Raw genomic sequence first — 17,201 nt, forward strand, 5'->3', positions numbered from 1 at the left:
GCGTGGAGATGACTCAGGAAGGTTGTAGCTGGGTGTGAAGACTCTTTTGTTACCTTGCAATAAAGACGCGTCTCCTCCAGGAGCTCATAGTACACAGAGCTCGGGAACCACGTGTTCCCATCTCCGTGGCCTGGCACATGGCATGGAGCGGGCATTCCAGAAGGCTGACTGAGTCATTCAACTAGATGCTGTAAACTCTGTGCAAAGATAATCTGATTTAAGAAGGTCCTCCATGTCCTCTGAGGGATTCTACAGGGTTATTTTATTAGCTCTCATAATGGAAGAAACAACTCAACTGGTAAGAATTAAAACATCTCAAATAAAGGAAACTTTTTTTTTTGGAAATGTCAATTGAAACTGTAAAACACTACTGTTTCAAAATTTTCAAAAATACTTTTAATTCGTTTTTGGTTTCTTTAAACTCTGTATCTGAAAACACCAAATAACCAAGAGATGAATGACAAACAAAGCCTTCCACTCCTTACAGGAGTCCTTTGGTGAGGGGCTCTTCGAAGTTATATGTTTAGATTTACTTAAGAGGAAGACCAGGGAACTGAGAAACTTAAAGCTCTAACGCATTGGGTTCTGGTAACTAAAAAACAGGCTAAGTGTAGGTGGTGGGTACTTGGGTGTTGTTATATCATTCTCAATACTTCCCGGTGTGTCTGAAAAACTTGTTTCTCTCATACATTCACACCACACACATTTTCACACCCAGGTGAGGTCACAAAAAAGATGAGCTCTCTTATCATCAGTAAGAGGTGCTGCCAGCAACAAGGAAGAAAATACTGAGCAGGTAAGTCCTTCCCCCCTTTGGTTCTCAGTTTCTCCATATGTAAAATAGGGGGAAGCACGAGAGAGAGAGAGCTTCTGGGTCCTTTCTGCTTTAAAGCCTCAGGAGTCTGTGGAAGCAGGGGGAGCCTATCTCCATTAAAAACGGCTTTTCATAAAGGATCCTCCGCCTCCACCCCACCCCCACATTTTCTTTGCATTCTTTGGTGCATTTGAAATATGATTTGGTTTATCAAAATCTTGTTTCCAAGGAATTTTTCAGAACTGATGGATGTAACATAAAGAACCCTTAGGATACTTTTATTATTTTTTTTTCATTGAATATACTCTTGTTTGTTTTTTTAATGCAGTTTTATTGAGATATATTCACATGACAAACAATCATTCAAAGTGTTCAATCAGTTGTTCACAGTATCATCATATAGTTGTGCATTCATCGCCACAATCCATCTTTGAACATTTTCATTACTCAAAAAAAATAAAATTAAAATTAAAAAGAACATCCAAAACATCCCCTTTTATTTTTTTAATACAGTTACTTGAGATATAGTGACACACCCTACAGTCATCCACAGTGTACAATTATTCACAGCACCATCATCATTTGTGCGTTCATCACCAGAATCAATTTTTGAACCTTTTCCTTACTTCAAAATCAAAATAAAAGCTAAAAAGAACGCCTAAATCTTCCCATCCCCTCCATCCCACCCTATTCTTCATCTAATTTTTGTCCCCATTTTCCCACTAATCTGTCATACACTTGATAAAGGGAGTGTGAGCCACAAGGTTTTCACAATTACACGGTCACACTGTGCAAGCTACATAATTATACAATCGTCTTCAAGAATCAAGGTCACTGGGTTGCAGTTCGACAGCTTCAGGTATTTCCCTCTAGCCATTCCAACACACCAGAAACTGAAAAGTGATATCTATATAGCACATAGGAATACCCTCCAGAGTGACCTCTCGACTCCATTTAAAATATCTCAGCCACTGGGACCTTATTTTGTTTCATTTCTCTTCCCCTTTTTTGGTCAAGAAGATCCTCTCTGCTGGGTCCTGGCTCATCTCCAGGAGTCATTTCCCACATTGCCAGGAGGATTCACACCCCTGGGAGTCACATCCCGCGAAGAGGGGGAGGGCAATGAGTTCACCTGCAGAGTGCGCTTAGAGAGAGAGGGGACCACATATGAGCAATAAAAAGGCTATTGGTGGGGGGGTCTCCTAGGCACAATTGTAAGGGGGCTTGGCCTCTCCCTTGCAGCAACTAGCCTCACAAGGGAGAGCCCCCAGATCGAGGGCTCAGCACACTAAATTGGCAGTCCTCAATGTTCGCGGGAAAATCAGCAATAGCCCAGGTGGGGAAGTCCAACACTTCCACATTTCTCCCCTGCTCCTTGTCCTCTCTGCCTGTATCACTCGGGGATGGAATACTTTTATTATTAATACAAGCAGCTAACATTTATTAAATGAATTCCCTAGACCAGGCACTGTAGATTCCGTATGCTAGGCACACATCAATGCCTTATATGCGTTAACTGATGTAATCACCCCAATAACCCCATGAGGTAGATGCCAAGATTGTCCCCAGGTTAGATGGGTAAACTGGCTCCCACGCACAGCACTGGGAATCGAGCTTTTGTCACTCCGATCGTGGAGCAGGAGGTGTTCAGTGCCTTGTCGTTGGTTCCGCCACGGCCCTCTGCACTCCTTGCCATCACAAACGGGGTGGCCTAGCTGAAGATGGGAAACTTTCAACTTAATTTCTGTGACATGCCACAGTGATATTTTCACTAAGACATGCCTTATGACCCTCCCCCAGATGAGTAACAGAGGATCTCACTAGTAATCTTAGGTCAATCGTGAACGATAGGGGGAGCAGGAAAGGGCTGAAGCCTGCTTTAAATTCCCAGTTTGGTTCTCTTTATGGCTCCTCTATTACCTATGTCTTAGGCATAAACAGTAAGACTTGGATTAAGGTGAAAAAAGTGCCAACACAGGAAAGGAATATAAGATCAATTTCACCCCTCGCAGCACACCTCCTAATTTTCACATCCATTATTTTCACTTTCCCCAAAACTGTATGAAGTGGGCTAGTTTCCTGTAGGAAGGAGAGTCACCGAAAGGGGAGGCGGCTTGCTGGTTAGGGACCCAGTGCTCTTTCCACGCCATGCCACCTCCCCGTGTCAATAGGAACATCAGATCAAAGCATGTCACGGCAGACAAAACCAGATGACCACCTTAGCGGAGGCTGTGCCATGGCGGGCTGGGGCCAGAGGAGCTCCCCATATAAATAGCTTCTAGAGGATGCAAACCCAGCATCGGCCACTTTCCCCCGACCCACACCTGTGCAGTGTGATAAAGGAAGGAGAATTAGCCTGCAGCTGTGGTCCAACCAGATAAAGCATTTAGGCGGGAAGTCAAGTGACAAGTGAACTTGTATGTGTGCATGTGGTTTTAAGTGTTAGTTGCTTTTCATATTTTAAAAAAGTTTCTAGGCTGCCTGTGGAAGTCAGACCAAATGGAAAGAAGGTACTGCAGCAAGATGGACTTAGGAAAGGACCAGTCTCATGTGAAGTTCCATCAGACACCTGGCCCTCGTCAAGAAGAGGCCTATGCTCCAGGTAATGGAACAGACCTTAAGAGGCTGGCGGCTGTTGGGAAGATTTGGGGCTTTGAGTATTTCCTTATGGATCTGGCAAAAAAAAAAAAAAAAAAAAAAGGCATAATTAAGTACATTCATAAAACCTTACGTGGGAAGAACTGGGGCTGTATAACTTCCTGATGTGCCTTTTAGTTCTAAGGATCTAATAAGCCAGAGTAACACAAGGGAATAAGAAATAATAATAAATATATTAAAATGAAAAATAATGAAAATACTCAATATTGAATGGCTGTGGTAAAACGTATGTACCCATACACTCCTGCAGGTACTGGAAATTTGGTATAACTTTCAGAAAGAGATCTGGTAAAAAGTAGCAGGAACTATAACAGTGCTTATTTCTTTTGGCTTGCTAACCCTAATCCTTGGCTCTGTCCTAAAGCAGCATTTCTCAAAATGTTTTTGTAAAACCCGAGGCCTTGGGATATACTGACAGGATTTGAAATTTTTTTTCTGTGCCATGAATCCTTTTGGCAGTCTGATAAACTCTGTAATTCCCTTCTTAGAATAAAGATTTTAAATACATACAATTAAATACATAGCCATCAAAATAGAAAATGTGTGATACAGTAACATGCGCTTATTTATAGATACATTAAACAACAAGACTGCCAGGGGTCTAATACCCACAGTAGTCATTAATGTAAAAGATATTTTGAGGTATCTACAACAACTGGGCCATGATGTTAAAACAAAGTCTGATTTCTTTTGGTGACAAAGTCATAGGTACTGGTAAAAACACCATAGTTTGTTCCTACATTCATAATTATGATTTTACTGACTGCATGATACTTGGTCAAGTTGATGACCATTTTAATTAGAGGTGGGTAAAACTAACGGTGTAATTTTTGCCCATCCAAGTTCACTATCAAGAACCCATGTCCACGCTGAGTGCTCTAACTTCTTTGGGGGATCAAAGAGCAGATTCACATGGAAAGGCTCTAGAAAGTTCTACATCAAAGATCCATTAACTTTCCTCCAATTCAGAGGGCAACAGAACCCTTTTGATGTTACCTTTAATATCCCAAAGAACTTGAAGACCAGAGTAACGAAATGATTCGAAATAAAGAAAAAGCTGTATGCATGAATATGCTTATTATAGTTTGATCTACAATAGTAAAAATTATATGGCAACACCCTAAATGCACAATACAAATGGAATAACTGGGTAAATGGTAGTGCACCAACTTGATCAAGTATCATGCAGTCATTAGAATCATAATTATGCAGATGGATGGATGGATTGATAGATGGATAGTTAGAATGACACAGGAAAGGTGGCAATATGTTAAAATTGGGGGATCTGGGGATCTGGGGTGGGGGTATGTTGGGGTTCTTGTTTGGGTTTCTACTATTTTTGCAACTGTCCTGTGAATTTGAAATATTTCAAAATAAAAAGTTTAAAGAAAAAAATTATAATTATGAAGACTATGTTATGGAAAATATTTCTGATATAATATTAGGTTAAATAAGATATAAAATTGTAGTAGGCTACCTTATGACTTTTAAAATTGTGCAATATAGGGATGGGTGGAAATGAGGAATAGAGTGTAAGCAGGTTATAAATAATGTTAAGGATGATAGAATAGATTATCTTTTTTCATCTATTTTTAATACATTATTTAAAATTTATTTTGGAAAAAATTAATATGCTGTTAGCACACATATATACAAATACTGTGAATAGGTCTCTGACTTTTTCATCACATACATGTTTACTGAATAAAGGTGGTCCCAGGTACCTTCTGGAAGTAAAAGGATAGATAATAAAGACTGTTTCCTAGTCCTCAAAAAGCTAGAGGAGAAAAAAAACGTAGACACCCAGCATAGAGATCTTACAACATTTCTATAGGACTCTTTTACTGATAAATGTCATAATTCATCACTTTCTCCCATAACTTTTATTTTGATCCCACAGAGGTCGTTGGAGCTTGGTGTTTGCGAAACCGAGAGCAACTCAGAAAAAGAAAAGCTGAAGCACAAGAAAAACAAACTTCACAGTGGATGTTTAGGTATGGTATCACTGCAAGGCAAGAAGATTTACTGAGCATGTGCTATGTGTCAAGGAGTGCTGAGCACTTTTACACACCATATTTTATCTTCCCAATAATCCTGTAAACCGGGCACTGTTATCCCTATTTTACAAAAAAAGGAAACTAAATCTCTGATGGGTTTAACCTCTTGCCTAACCTCTTGCCTAAGGTCATACAACTAGAAAGTTGGTGGGAACACAATTGTATTCCTGATCTCTCTTTTTTTAAATGTAATTTTATTGAGATATACTCACACACTGTACATGCATCCAAAGTATACAATCGGTGGTTCACAGTATCATCACAGTTGTGCATTCATCACCATGATCAATTTTAGAACATTTGCTTTAATCCTGGTCTCTTAACTAAAGCCACAGCAACTGGATTGTATGGTAGAGAGGGCTGGCGTTCAGCTACTCTGGTAATAGAAACCTAGACACTTGTGTTGTTGGTTGTGGGACACACCACCAGGAAGCCTCCGAGATTGGTCTCCAAGCTTTCCATTAGTAAAATCCTTATCGAAAGAGCGTGATTAGTTCTCCATGGAGTAAGACATATGGCCTGCAAATGAGGGGCCGGAGGGTGTGGGAATTCCTAAATCTCCAGTTACCCGTGTGTATTCAGGGAACGAGAATAAGGTTATGATTATCAATCGGCAGCATCGCATTGCCACCATTTGGAATATAACTGTGAAAACACAGGGAATTGCTTGCGTGGAGACAGGAAAGGGGGAGCCCAGAGAACCCAAGTGTTCCCGAGTCCAGGTAAGACAGGAGTCCTCAACCTCAGCTGCTGACACCCTCGTGGTGGGGGCCGTCCCATGCACTGTGGGACATTCAGCAGCATCTCTGGCCTCTACTCTCAGGCTGCCTGCAGCGCACCCCCAACCCAAGTTGTGCAATCCAAAATGCCCCCAGACCTTGTCAAATGTTCCCCGGGGGGCAAAATCACCCCCAGTTGAGAACCACTGGTCCAAGCACTCTTCTAAAGAAAGGGCTTTTTTCCCCTCCACGGACTGAGTACTGTCTGTTCTGCCACGACATGTTTCTTCAACACCCAGGAGCTTGCATGATTGGTAAATAGGAGGAGGCTGTCAGTATAATGTGACTGTGTTGGCTCATGATTTTTCCTAGTCAAGAGGAGCCAGGATAGCGGCAGTGGAATTAAACCCTTCAGCAGGAAAGGAAAAAGCCTTCTGCCAGCCTGGCACAGCTCTCCATGTGTGGCAGGTTGCACGTCCTCCTGTGCTCAACTTCTTGCACATTTATTTGCACTTATTTGCACAGTCTCAGCGTCTGCGAGCTGCATTTATGCTCTGTTGCTGTTGTGCACTTTTACCTCCCCCCACCCAAGGCGGCCTCCAGCCATCCTAAGCTGCCTGTCCAAGTCACCCACTCCCCACCCTGTCCCAGTACTGTTCCTGTTAGTGTTATGAAGTCACAAGGGTTTTAAGTCATTTGCCCCAACCCTTTTCCCCCCATAAGGACTGTTACTGTCAGTGTGTGATTTTGCAGAGAGTTTTTTTGGGAATGCCTCATATGGTGTCGGAACAGACACTCCTGTTCTTGGACACTGCAGCAGGTAGCTCTGGTGAAGATCAGCAGTGAGCTCCCCTAATCCCACACCCCACCAAGCACCCTGAGGTCATTACTTGGTTCCCCAAGTACTTGCCTGCAAAGAGAGGGCATCACTTCTCTTTGGTGTGACTGTGTGAAGTTAAAAACTGGGCTTTGGGTTTATAGATCAGTCTCTATGAACCTGATTGATGTCTCAGCCCCCGAGAAATGGAGCTGGTCTCTCCGAGCTTCCCAGGCTGAGGCGACGAGGCTGAGGAATTCTCCGAGGCCAATGACACCTTGCTGAGCCTCTGGGCAGCTGCTGGCCTTGCTTGGGTGACGTCTCTACCCTTCTGAGGGCTGAGCCCTGTCTTTTCACGACAACCTGGTGCACATGGTGGCAGCCCTGCAGTCCCAGAGAGAAGCAGAGAGCCTAATGATTGAGCGCCTGGGTGCTAAAGCCTCAGTTTTGTCATCTGCATTCATCTCACAGGCTGTGTGAAGGTGAGACCTGATAGCAGAATAAGTCAGGTACTCAGAGCAGTGCCCGATCCATGGGAGGTACTGCACGTACTTCCTCTATTAATATCAGAGTGCTAATTTTTATTTGGATAAGTCATTCATGTAAGTTAATACATGTAATTCTTCCAATAACCACATGAGGCTGGGCAGATGTTATTTCCCCTGTTTTCCAGATGAGGATACCAAGGTGTAGAACGGTTGAGTGACACACAGCTGATGGGAGATGGAGCCCAGGCTGAAGTGAAGGCCACGCAGATACTTTTAGATCTCTTGAAAAACTATCAAGGATATTATATTACTACTAGATCCCCCATGTAGAGAGCTACATAACAAATTCTTTAGGATTTAAAATATACAGGAAAAAAATGTGTTGACTGAAGAATTCAGATATCTTTTTTTTTTTAATCTGATAAGAACTTCATAATTCATCTTATCATCTTGCTTGTTGGTGTTAGTGTTCAAAATGCTGAAGTGCCACGACCATCTTCAGATGATCTTTTCTTCTATATGATTTTTAATATTTATTTTTCATTTTCACACATACGTATGGATGTAGGCATTTATATATACCCACACACACTTTTGATATTAACCTCAAACTATATTGGGTGAGGTAATCTTTCTAAAACTTTTTACTGTGGAAAATTTCAAACACACACAAAAGCAGAACAGAGTATGTGTATATATGTGTATATATATATGTATATATATATTTATATCTATGTGTATATATTTATTTATATATATGTATATGTATTTAAATGTACAAAGAACTAGGAGCACTATAAAGATATAAAAACATTGATTTTTATCTCCAAAGAAATTCTGGCTTACTAAAGGAAATAAGGTTTCTCTGGACATAACCACAGTAAGAGGCAGCCTATGTTCCTTGCCTTCAACCTGATGTCAGAGCGAATCCTCCAGGAGTGCTAACAAGGAGGGCCGTCGGCTGGGTGGTCTGTCAGGAAGGCTCCATGGAGCAGGTAGCATGGAACAGAATTTCAACAGGTGTAGAAAAATGATGAAATGCTTACTTACAGTAACTTTTTCCCCCCTCTGAGCCCATCTGTATTTGCCATCTGTATTTGGTTGTATTTGGTTATATTTATGGTGCCTCAAAATTTGTCATTGGCTGCAGTTTCCATACCTATCCTTTCATCTTCTGGATCCCTAACCTAGCTGTTAATGAGGAGTACGCATAACATGGCTACTGTGCCTTTCCACTAGGCTTCTTCGCCCCAAGAAACGTGTTTGCAGCTTTTGACCAGCTTTTGACCAGTGTAGAAGACACATCATTGGACATGAACTGTAGCTGGTTAGCCGTCTTTACCAAAGAAAGACAAAAGCAAGCTGTGTGCACCCACCTGCAGGCTGCACTGTCAGGGAGCCATGGCTGGGCAGGGCTGCAGCTTTATGGATCTAGAGACTCACTTGTATCAGTTTACTCGGGGGTAATGAGGTAACTGGGCTCACTCACAAAGACTAAACCCAGAGAGGCCAGTGTACAAATCGGCATGACAACCTATTATTTAAAATAGGAATTATACATTTTCCACAACCAAACATTTAAGTACATGCCATCACACACACACACACACACACACACACACACACACACACACACACTACAAAGGCACCTGGCGAGCAAGGTGTCAGAGCCAAATGATCCCTAAGGGACATTTCCTCTCCTGACAACTGAGAACATCTAGCACTGCTCTTTCATTTAACAAACAAGGAGATGGAGCCCCAAAGAGACTAAGTGACTTGTTCAAGATCATGCACCGATGCAGTGGGAGATGTGGAGCTGTTATCACCAAGCATTTGTTTGAATTCTGTAGCCAATTGCTGACACTAATTCTGTGATCTCTCCACAGACAAGAGAAAAAACACAAACGGCAGAGAACAGGAAAAGGAAATGAAGGAGGCAGAATGAGAAAAACTACAGAACTGAAGGTGGTGCCTCAGCCACAAACAGAAAAGGAAACGATGGAGAAAGCACAGGCCCCCACAGAGCAAGAAACTGAGCTGCTGAGGAGTGTGACTCATGTCCTCTCTCCAGAAACTTCCCAAGAGAAGGCTGTGCTTGAGGAACACTCTTCGGACATATGTCAAGAAAGCATTATGCCTCAGGAGCATTCTTCTGAGTACCAAACAGCTGTACCTCAAGACCATCCTTCCAAAATGTGCCAAGGTTTGGCTGAACCTGTAGGCCTGCAGCAAAGACTGTGCCAAGACACAGCTGTACTTCAAGACCAACCTCCTGTAACTTGCCAAGCAGCGGCTGACCCTGAAGGCCTCTCTCCTAGAATACGCCAAGAGCCAGCTGTACTACAAGACCACCCTTCCAAAACGTACCAAGGTATGGCTGACCCTGAAGACCTCTCTCCTAGAATGTGCCAAGAAACAGCTGTACTTCAAGACGATCCTTCCAAAACGTGCCAAGATATGGCTGACCCTGAAGACCTCTCTCCTAGAATGTGCCAAGAAATAGCTGTACCCAAAGCCCTTCCTTCTAAAACATCTGAAGCCATAACTGACCTGGAAGGATGCTCTTCTGAAGTGTACCCCAAACCAGATGTGCCTAAAGGTTACACTCATGAAACATACCAAAGCCCAGCTGAAGCAGAGGAATACAATTCCGATCCAGATCAACGAACAGCTGAGACCGAAAACTTATTTTCTAAAACACAAGATGAAATAGCTATGCCTAAAGATCTTTCTACAAAAATATACCTAGACACAGCTGAACCTGAACACTTGCCTCATAAAGCATATAAAGAAATTACTGTGCCTAAAGCCCCCGCTCATAAAACAATCCAAGAAACACCTGGGCCTGAAGACGATTCTCCTGAAATAGACCAAGAAACACCTGGGCTTGAAGAATATTCTCCTGAAATACACCAAGAAACACCTGGACCTGAAGACCTCTCTACTAAGACATATAAAAATGGTGTGCCTAAAGAATGCTTTCCAGAATCTTACCAAGAAACAGGGGGGACCCAAGGCCAGGATCCTAAATCACACCAAGAAGATGCCAAGAGTGTTTATACTTTTCTTCGAGGTAGGGGTTGGTTATTGGTGCAATAAACACAGGCCACTTAATGGTTTCCCTCCTTTAAAATTGCAGCACCGACATAGACACATCCCCTTCAAAGTGATTTCCAACCTTCTTTGACAATCCCAAGTTATTTCTGGTTATCTCAAGGGAACCATAAATGTCACTGGCTACTTTTGAGTAAAAAAATGTCTTTCATTCAGCCATTGTCTGCACAATAGGTACTTGTACATTTTGAGAAACTTTAGAAGTGAAGAGAAATGTACCCAATATAGAATGAAATATGTGCAAAACATTTTAAAAGGTAAGTTTAGATTAACAAGAAAACTTGATGAATGAGGTTTTTATGGAAAATTGAATTTTCTGGGTAAACTAAAGACAAGAGAGCTCATGGTACAAGGCATCGTGGGGGACACAAAGGTAAAAAATATGATCCAGTTACCAGGGAGGTTTCATTCTTATAGGTTTTATCAGTTTTACCCCAAACCCTTGTTTGCTTTCAAAATGTGTTGCCGAAAGCTTCCTCCTCTCTTTCTTTATTAACATGGCCTTTTGAAAACACTGACCTTTCTTTGCTGGAGTGGACCTTCACCTGCCTCAGAAGCATAAATGAGAACGTGGGCTGTCCTTGCATGATACTGTAGACGGCACAAGAAATGGGCTGAGTCTACTGACCACGGTCATCCCCAGGGAACTGTTTCCTAAAGCAATCCCTGGGATAGCAGAGTGCCTTACCATTTATTTGCCCTTTCTCCAAAAAGATGAGTGCCACAAAACATGGGGTTAGTTGGGTCTTGAGTAATACAGGTTTTGAGGTAATACTTTAAAAAATAAATTGTAGTAAAAAGCAGACAGATGACGTACTAGGTGTGGCTGGAATCAGCACAGCACCCCTTTTTCCAAGGGTTTTGGTCTAAACCCAGCAAGGTCAGTACAGGCAATTAACTGGTAGTTATTTTGTTTTTCATTATGGCTTATCAGAGAAAAGGAAATATCTACTTTTTGTTGTTGCTGACTGCAAAAGTAATAAATGGTCACTATAATAAATTAAAGCAATATGTGTAGCTTTATGCAATATGTACAGCATAGAACAAAAGGCCCCTAGAGTACCATCTCCTATCTCCAATCTCCAATGTTAAGGGTTTTTTGTTTTGCTTTGTTTTAACAATGCATTCCGTTCTGTAAAAACTGCTCTTTTTCATATGCAATATATTTTGGGGCCTTAATAACATCTTTTGAAACAAGTGCATAATATTGTATCATATGTATATAGACAGTAGTTTATTCAAACAATCCCCCTGAGGAGGAGCACTTAGGTTACTGCCAATTTTTGCTATTCTAACAATGTTCCATGAAAATTAATTAAAGTAACACGTATTCAGCTAACATTTATTTGGCCCTTTCCATGTACCAGACACTGTATTAAACATTTTATGTGAAATATTTTATTCAATGTTAACCCAATTGAATAGGTAATATTGTCCCATTTTATAGATAAGGAAACTAAGGCACTAAAGGGTTAAATTGGATTACTTCCTTTGTAGAAAGCCCAGAAGTCGAGCTGCTGGATCACAGGGTACCTAGTTTAAAGTTTGGATTCATTCAGTGACTGGCCTCCAGAAATGTTATACCAATTCACACAATGCAGGAGTTTATTACATGTGCCTTTCCCCCACATCCTTGCCAACACTGCACATTATTTCATTTTAATATTTTTTTGCCTATTTGCTATTTTAAAAAAACCTAACTGTTCTAATTCCCACTTAAAAAAGAATTATTAACTCTACTAGGCATCTTTTCATGATTATCGCAAATCTGGATTTCTTTTGTGAATTACCTGTTTGAATGCTTGTCCCATTTTTATTTTGTGACATTTGTCTTTATTTAAAAAAACTCTCTAAATAGTAGTTATTAAGCTTTTACCCATATATATGTTGTAACTATTTCTTCCAGTTGCTGTTTTGTGTTAACTTCGTCCACAGTGGATTTTGCCTTATAGAATTTTAATTTTTATGTATTCAAACCTGACAATCTTTTCCTTTGTAGTTTTTGGTCTCTGTGTCATGCTTAGAAGGGCCTTGATATCCTCAGATTATAGAAATATTCTATTTTTTTCTAGAACACTTACTATATTTTATTTTTTTTTATTTTTTTTTATTTTTTATTTTTAATCATCATTTTATTGAGATATATTCACATACCACGCAGTCATACAAAACAAATTGTACTTTCGATTGTTTACAGTACCATTACATAGTTGTACATTCATCACCTAAATCAATCCCTGACACCTTCATTAGCACACACACAAAAATAACAAGAATAATAATTAGAGTGAAAAAGAGCAATTGAAGTAAAAAAGAACACTAGGTACCTTTGTCTGTTTGTTTGCTTCCCCTACTTTTCTACACATCGATCCATAAACTAGACAAAGTGGAGTTTGGTCCTTATGGCATTCCCAATCCCACTGTCACCCCTCATAAGCTACATTTTTATACAACTGTCTTCAAGATTCATGGGTAGAACACTTACTATATTTTAATATTTAAATCTTTAATCCATCTGAAATTTATGTTTGTACATGGTGTAGAGATATTTTTCTTCGCATAAATAGTTTAATTGCCCAATACTATTTATTGAATCTATTTTATTTGATTTCACAGAAATGAGAGAAAAACCCAAGCCAGAAGAACCAGAAATGCCAGCAGTTCTGAATGTCCCTCAAGATGCTCACCCGGAAAGTGACATCTATAGCTACACTTTGTTTTGATGAGGCTCAACCTTCATGGTACAGGCCAATGTAATATAATCTTAATATTTTATATGTGTGATTTTTCTCAAAATATCATAGAAAATCTCTACAATATTCATTAATATTTTAACTTAGTCTTTTTCCATTTCTAGATCATACCTGAAAGAGAGCTAACATGGTTTTTTAGGCTCTACCACATAACAGTATCCTGCCAGTGTGAGTGTGTGTGCGTGTGGGGTGGGGGAGGCTGCTGGGAAAAGGCAAAGAAAGGAAGAGGGAGGGAAGACGAATTTATTTTTCCCCTAAGAGCACATGCTTCTTTGATTAATTCTTACCTGTAGATAAATGATTAATTCTGAACACTTAAAATTTTTGGAAGTATATTGTTTTCTTATAAACTTTTGTTTCATTGTTAATGTAAAAATGGCATCAAAATTTTCTTCAGGCTTTAACTGGCTATTTTAGTTAATTTTAGCAATTCTTATCATTCTGGGGCTCCTTCAAAAATAGCCTGGAGAAATGAGTCTGGTGTCCTTTTGTGTTTGAATTTGGGGTTTTGTATCTTTACTTTTTAAAACATTGTATTCGTACAAAATGGAACTTAAATAATTATATGTTTAACTGTGTGGGAGGCATCATGTCAAGCACGATGGGGGTCAGAAGACCAAAAAAAACACGAAGTCCCTGTCCACCAAGAGTTGTCTAGTCTCATGGGGAATAAAATGGAAAACAATTATTTAAAAAACAGTAAATGCTAGTGCCACTTGAATTGTAGAAATAATGGAGGGAAAACTCACTTTTTGCTGGAGTGATGTGAGTAGAGCCTGGAAAAGAAGGGAGGATTTATATTGGTGGGGATAAGCAGCACTGCGGTGTGTGACAAGGAGGGCAAGCTCAAGGCAAGTTCAAGAGAACAGCAGGCCAATTACCTAGTCTGTGCAGGGACCACATGGAATGCTAGGCCAGCACACAACAAACCTGGTATTACTAGACAGGTTGTAGAGAATTTTGCATTCCTAACTAACCAGTACATCACTAAGACATTAGGTAATGGGGAACTAAGTTAGGCCTTTGAATAATAGAGGCAGGTTTTAGTATTTTAGGAATATTTATCTGGTGATGATGATCAGGATGAATCGGAAATGACAAGAGACTGGGGACGGGAATGGGAACTATTCTGGGTGAGATGTCTGAAAATCCCCTCTTGTATTTTTTGTGGGGGGGAGGAATCTTTGTTTTCATTTTTCCTTCTGTTATTACAGAGGATCAAAGTAAAGGAAACTTGCAAATGTTCATTCGGCAAAGGCACAACTGCACATGCTCTCTGCACAGGCATTGTGCTGGGTAAGAGGCCACAGTCAAGGCCGAGAGGGACCCCATCCCGAGACACTTGTGGGTTCTCAACCCCACATTAGAACCACCAGGGAAGATTTCCAAAATATGATGCTCAGACCCTCTCCCCACCCCCTTACCCCCCACTCCCCTGTCATTGGAGTCAATTGCCTAGAGGGAGGTCCAGGCAGAGGTATATTTGTTTTCACTTATTTTTGCTTTAAATAAACCTATTTGGAGGGAATAATTTTAGAATTATTGACAAGTTGCAAAGAGAGCAGAGAGGTCCTATTGACCTTTCACCCCATTTACCTTAATGGGACATCTCATGTAACCACAATCCATTTGTCAAAATGAAGTCATTAAGATTGTTCCATTTCCATTAACTAAATACAGACTTTAGTTGGATTGCACTTGTTTTTACACTAGTTTCCTTTTTCTGCTCCAGGATCCCACATTGCTTGTAGGGTGTTTTTATTTTAAAAGCCACCCAGGTCAGATGAGTAGAAAACTGGGGACAAAAAAGTAAATGAATAATAGGGGGGATGGAATGTTTTGGGTGTTCTTTTTTACTTTTCATTTTTTTTTTGGAGTAATGAAAATGTTAAAAAATTGATTGTGGTGATGAATGTGCAACTATATGATGATATTGTGAACAACTGATTATACACTGTGGATGACTGTATGGTATGTAACTATATCCCAATAAAATTGCAGGAAAAAAAAGCAATGCAGACCCACAGTGACGCTCTCATTCACCATACATTTATTGAACCTCTGTGCTTTGATAAGTCCCATTCTAGATGATGGGAATATGGCAGCAAGAAAAAACACACAGAAATGCATGCCCTCCAAGAGGCTCGTTTCTACTGGCAGGTATTAGAATTGCATTTCTGAAAACTCTTCATAAATGACCATTCAGTTTACCCTTTCCACAGTCATGTTTTTTTAAAAAAAAAAAAAAAAAAAAAGTTGAGTTTTTAAATTGTGTTAAGTTGAAAATAAAGGGAAATAATGAATCAGTGACAATTCAAATTGTTTTGCTTATGTAAAAAACAATCTGAGGTATACAGATTAGAAGGCTAATTTCCTAGCTCTCCAATATTATCAAGGACCCAAATATTGTATACTTTTTCATTCACCCATTCTTACCATGCCAAAGGTACATACTATCGACATGTTTTATGACTGCTAATGTTGACCTTGATCATCTGGCTGAAGTAGTGTTTGTTAAGTTCCTCCACTACCAAGATACTCTCTCTCCACCCACTGCCTTTTTCATACTGTGTTCTTTGGAAGGAAGTCACTACAGAAAAAAAAAAGACATGCAGGTGATTCTAACGGACAGCTAGGGTTGAGAAGCACTGGTACCGTTGGAGGTTTCAATGTTGTTTCCCTCTCCCTCCCCACAAGCATTATTTTTTTTCCCCTTAGGGTATATTCATTGTACAGTGATCACTCATACCTCCTTTTATTACTCAAGTAAATAGTCAAGGCAGTATAACCACACAATAATCCTTTTAATCTGGGTGATACTTTAGGTTTTATACTTTCACATACACTATTTTATTTGATCTGCACAAAAGGTCTGTGAAGTAGGCTGGGCAGTGATCATCATTCCCATTTTACAGATGAGGGCAAAACTGCAGAGGCTCAGTACTCACCCAAAGTCACATCTGATGCCGCAGTGCCTTTCACCACCATGCTCCACCTGCAGAATGCTGCTTCCGTCTCAGTTTCACCTGCCTGAGTGGGTCAAGATAAAAAAAGTCAATGCATCTGAAGTTCTAATAGTGTTGCACTCAGACAAACCTTAAGAGACTTGCATATGTACAATATACAAGGGGACAAAGGTGAAAGAGATGGAGAAGCAGATGGAAAGAGGACTATAGGACATTTGAGGACACTTTCTGTCTGCCCTCTCACTCCACTCCCTAGATACACACAATCTCTGTTTCCCGTTATCCTCTTTCAAGCACTGCCATGTGTCTAAAAACTTCCCAGTTTTCCTCTTGGCTTAGGAGCTTGAGATCAAAGTCAGAATTAAAGTTTTGCAAGAATCCATCTAGCCCTACTGTGTGCTGCCCTTCTCCCAAGGAAGGCACAATGGTTGTTTTCAAAAATCCATGAGCCCTATGATATTGAATACAAGATGAGAAGACCCAAATTCTCAAATTCTTTTGAGAACTTCTCAAAAAGCGTAAGAAGGTCCAAATCTTTAATCGATTCTCAAAGGTGTCCTTCACCCAAATGAGAGGTAAGAATCGCTATGCTGAAAAGTGTTTCTCAAAGTGTTTGCTGCTGGATGACTGACCACCTGGATCAGAATCATAGTTTCCTAGGCCCTACCCTCCAGAGAAGGGTCTAAAACTATACAGGTTAATAACATCCTCAAATCACAGAATATAATTTTTTTAAAATGCTCCCTATTTCATTTCAGTTCCTGTTTTCAGTAAAGAGAAATTTTGTTTTTAAAAATAGGTAGCAATCCACTTCA

At 40.3% G+C, this 17,201-nt stretch overlaps 1 protein-coding gene across 3 annotated transcripts; it reads left to right on the forward strand.

Moving 5' to 3' along the window:
- The first annotated feature begins 3,074 nt into the window (after positions 1-3,074).
- On the forward strand, positions 3,075-15,258 carry HEMGN (hemogen). Of its 3 annotated transcripts, none has more exons than XM_037797786.1 (5): positions 3,075-3,416; positions 5,373-5,466; positions 9,440-10,626; positions 13,284-13,420; positions 13,525-15,258. In XM_037797786.1, the coding sequence occupies exons 1-4, from the start codon at positions 3,314-3,316 to the stop codon at positions 13,388-13,390; spliced, it is 1,491 nt and encodes a 496-aa protein (XP_037653714.1). In that variant the 5' UTR covers positions 3,075-3,313; the 3' UTR covers positions 13,391-13,420; positions 13,525-15,258. The 3 variants fall into 3 exon arrangements, with proteins under 3 accessions (XP_037653714.1, XP_037653715.1, XP_037653713.1); XM_037797787.1 differs by having other exon boundaries at positions 13,284-13,408; XM_037797785.1 differs by having other exon boundaries at positions 13,284-15,258.
- Positions 15,259-17,201: the final 1,943 nt, after the last annotated feature.

The sequence above is a fragment of the Choloepus didactylus genome, chromosome 10, assembly GCF_015220235.1.
Source record: "Choloepus didactylus isolate mChoDid1 chromosome 10, mChoDid1.pri, whole genome shotgun sequence".
In the NCBI taxonomy this organism is placed as follows: domain Eukaryota; kingdom Metazoa; phylum Chordata; class Mammalia; order Pilosa; family Megalonychidae; genus Choloepus; species Choloepus didactylus.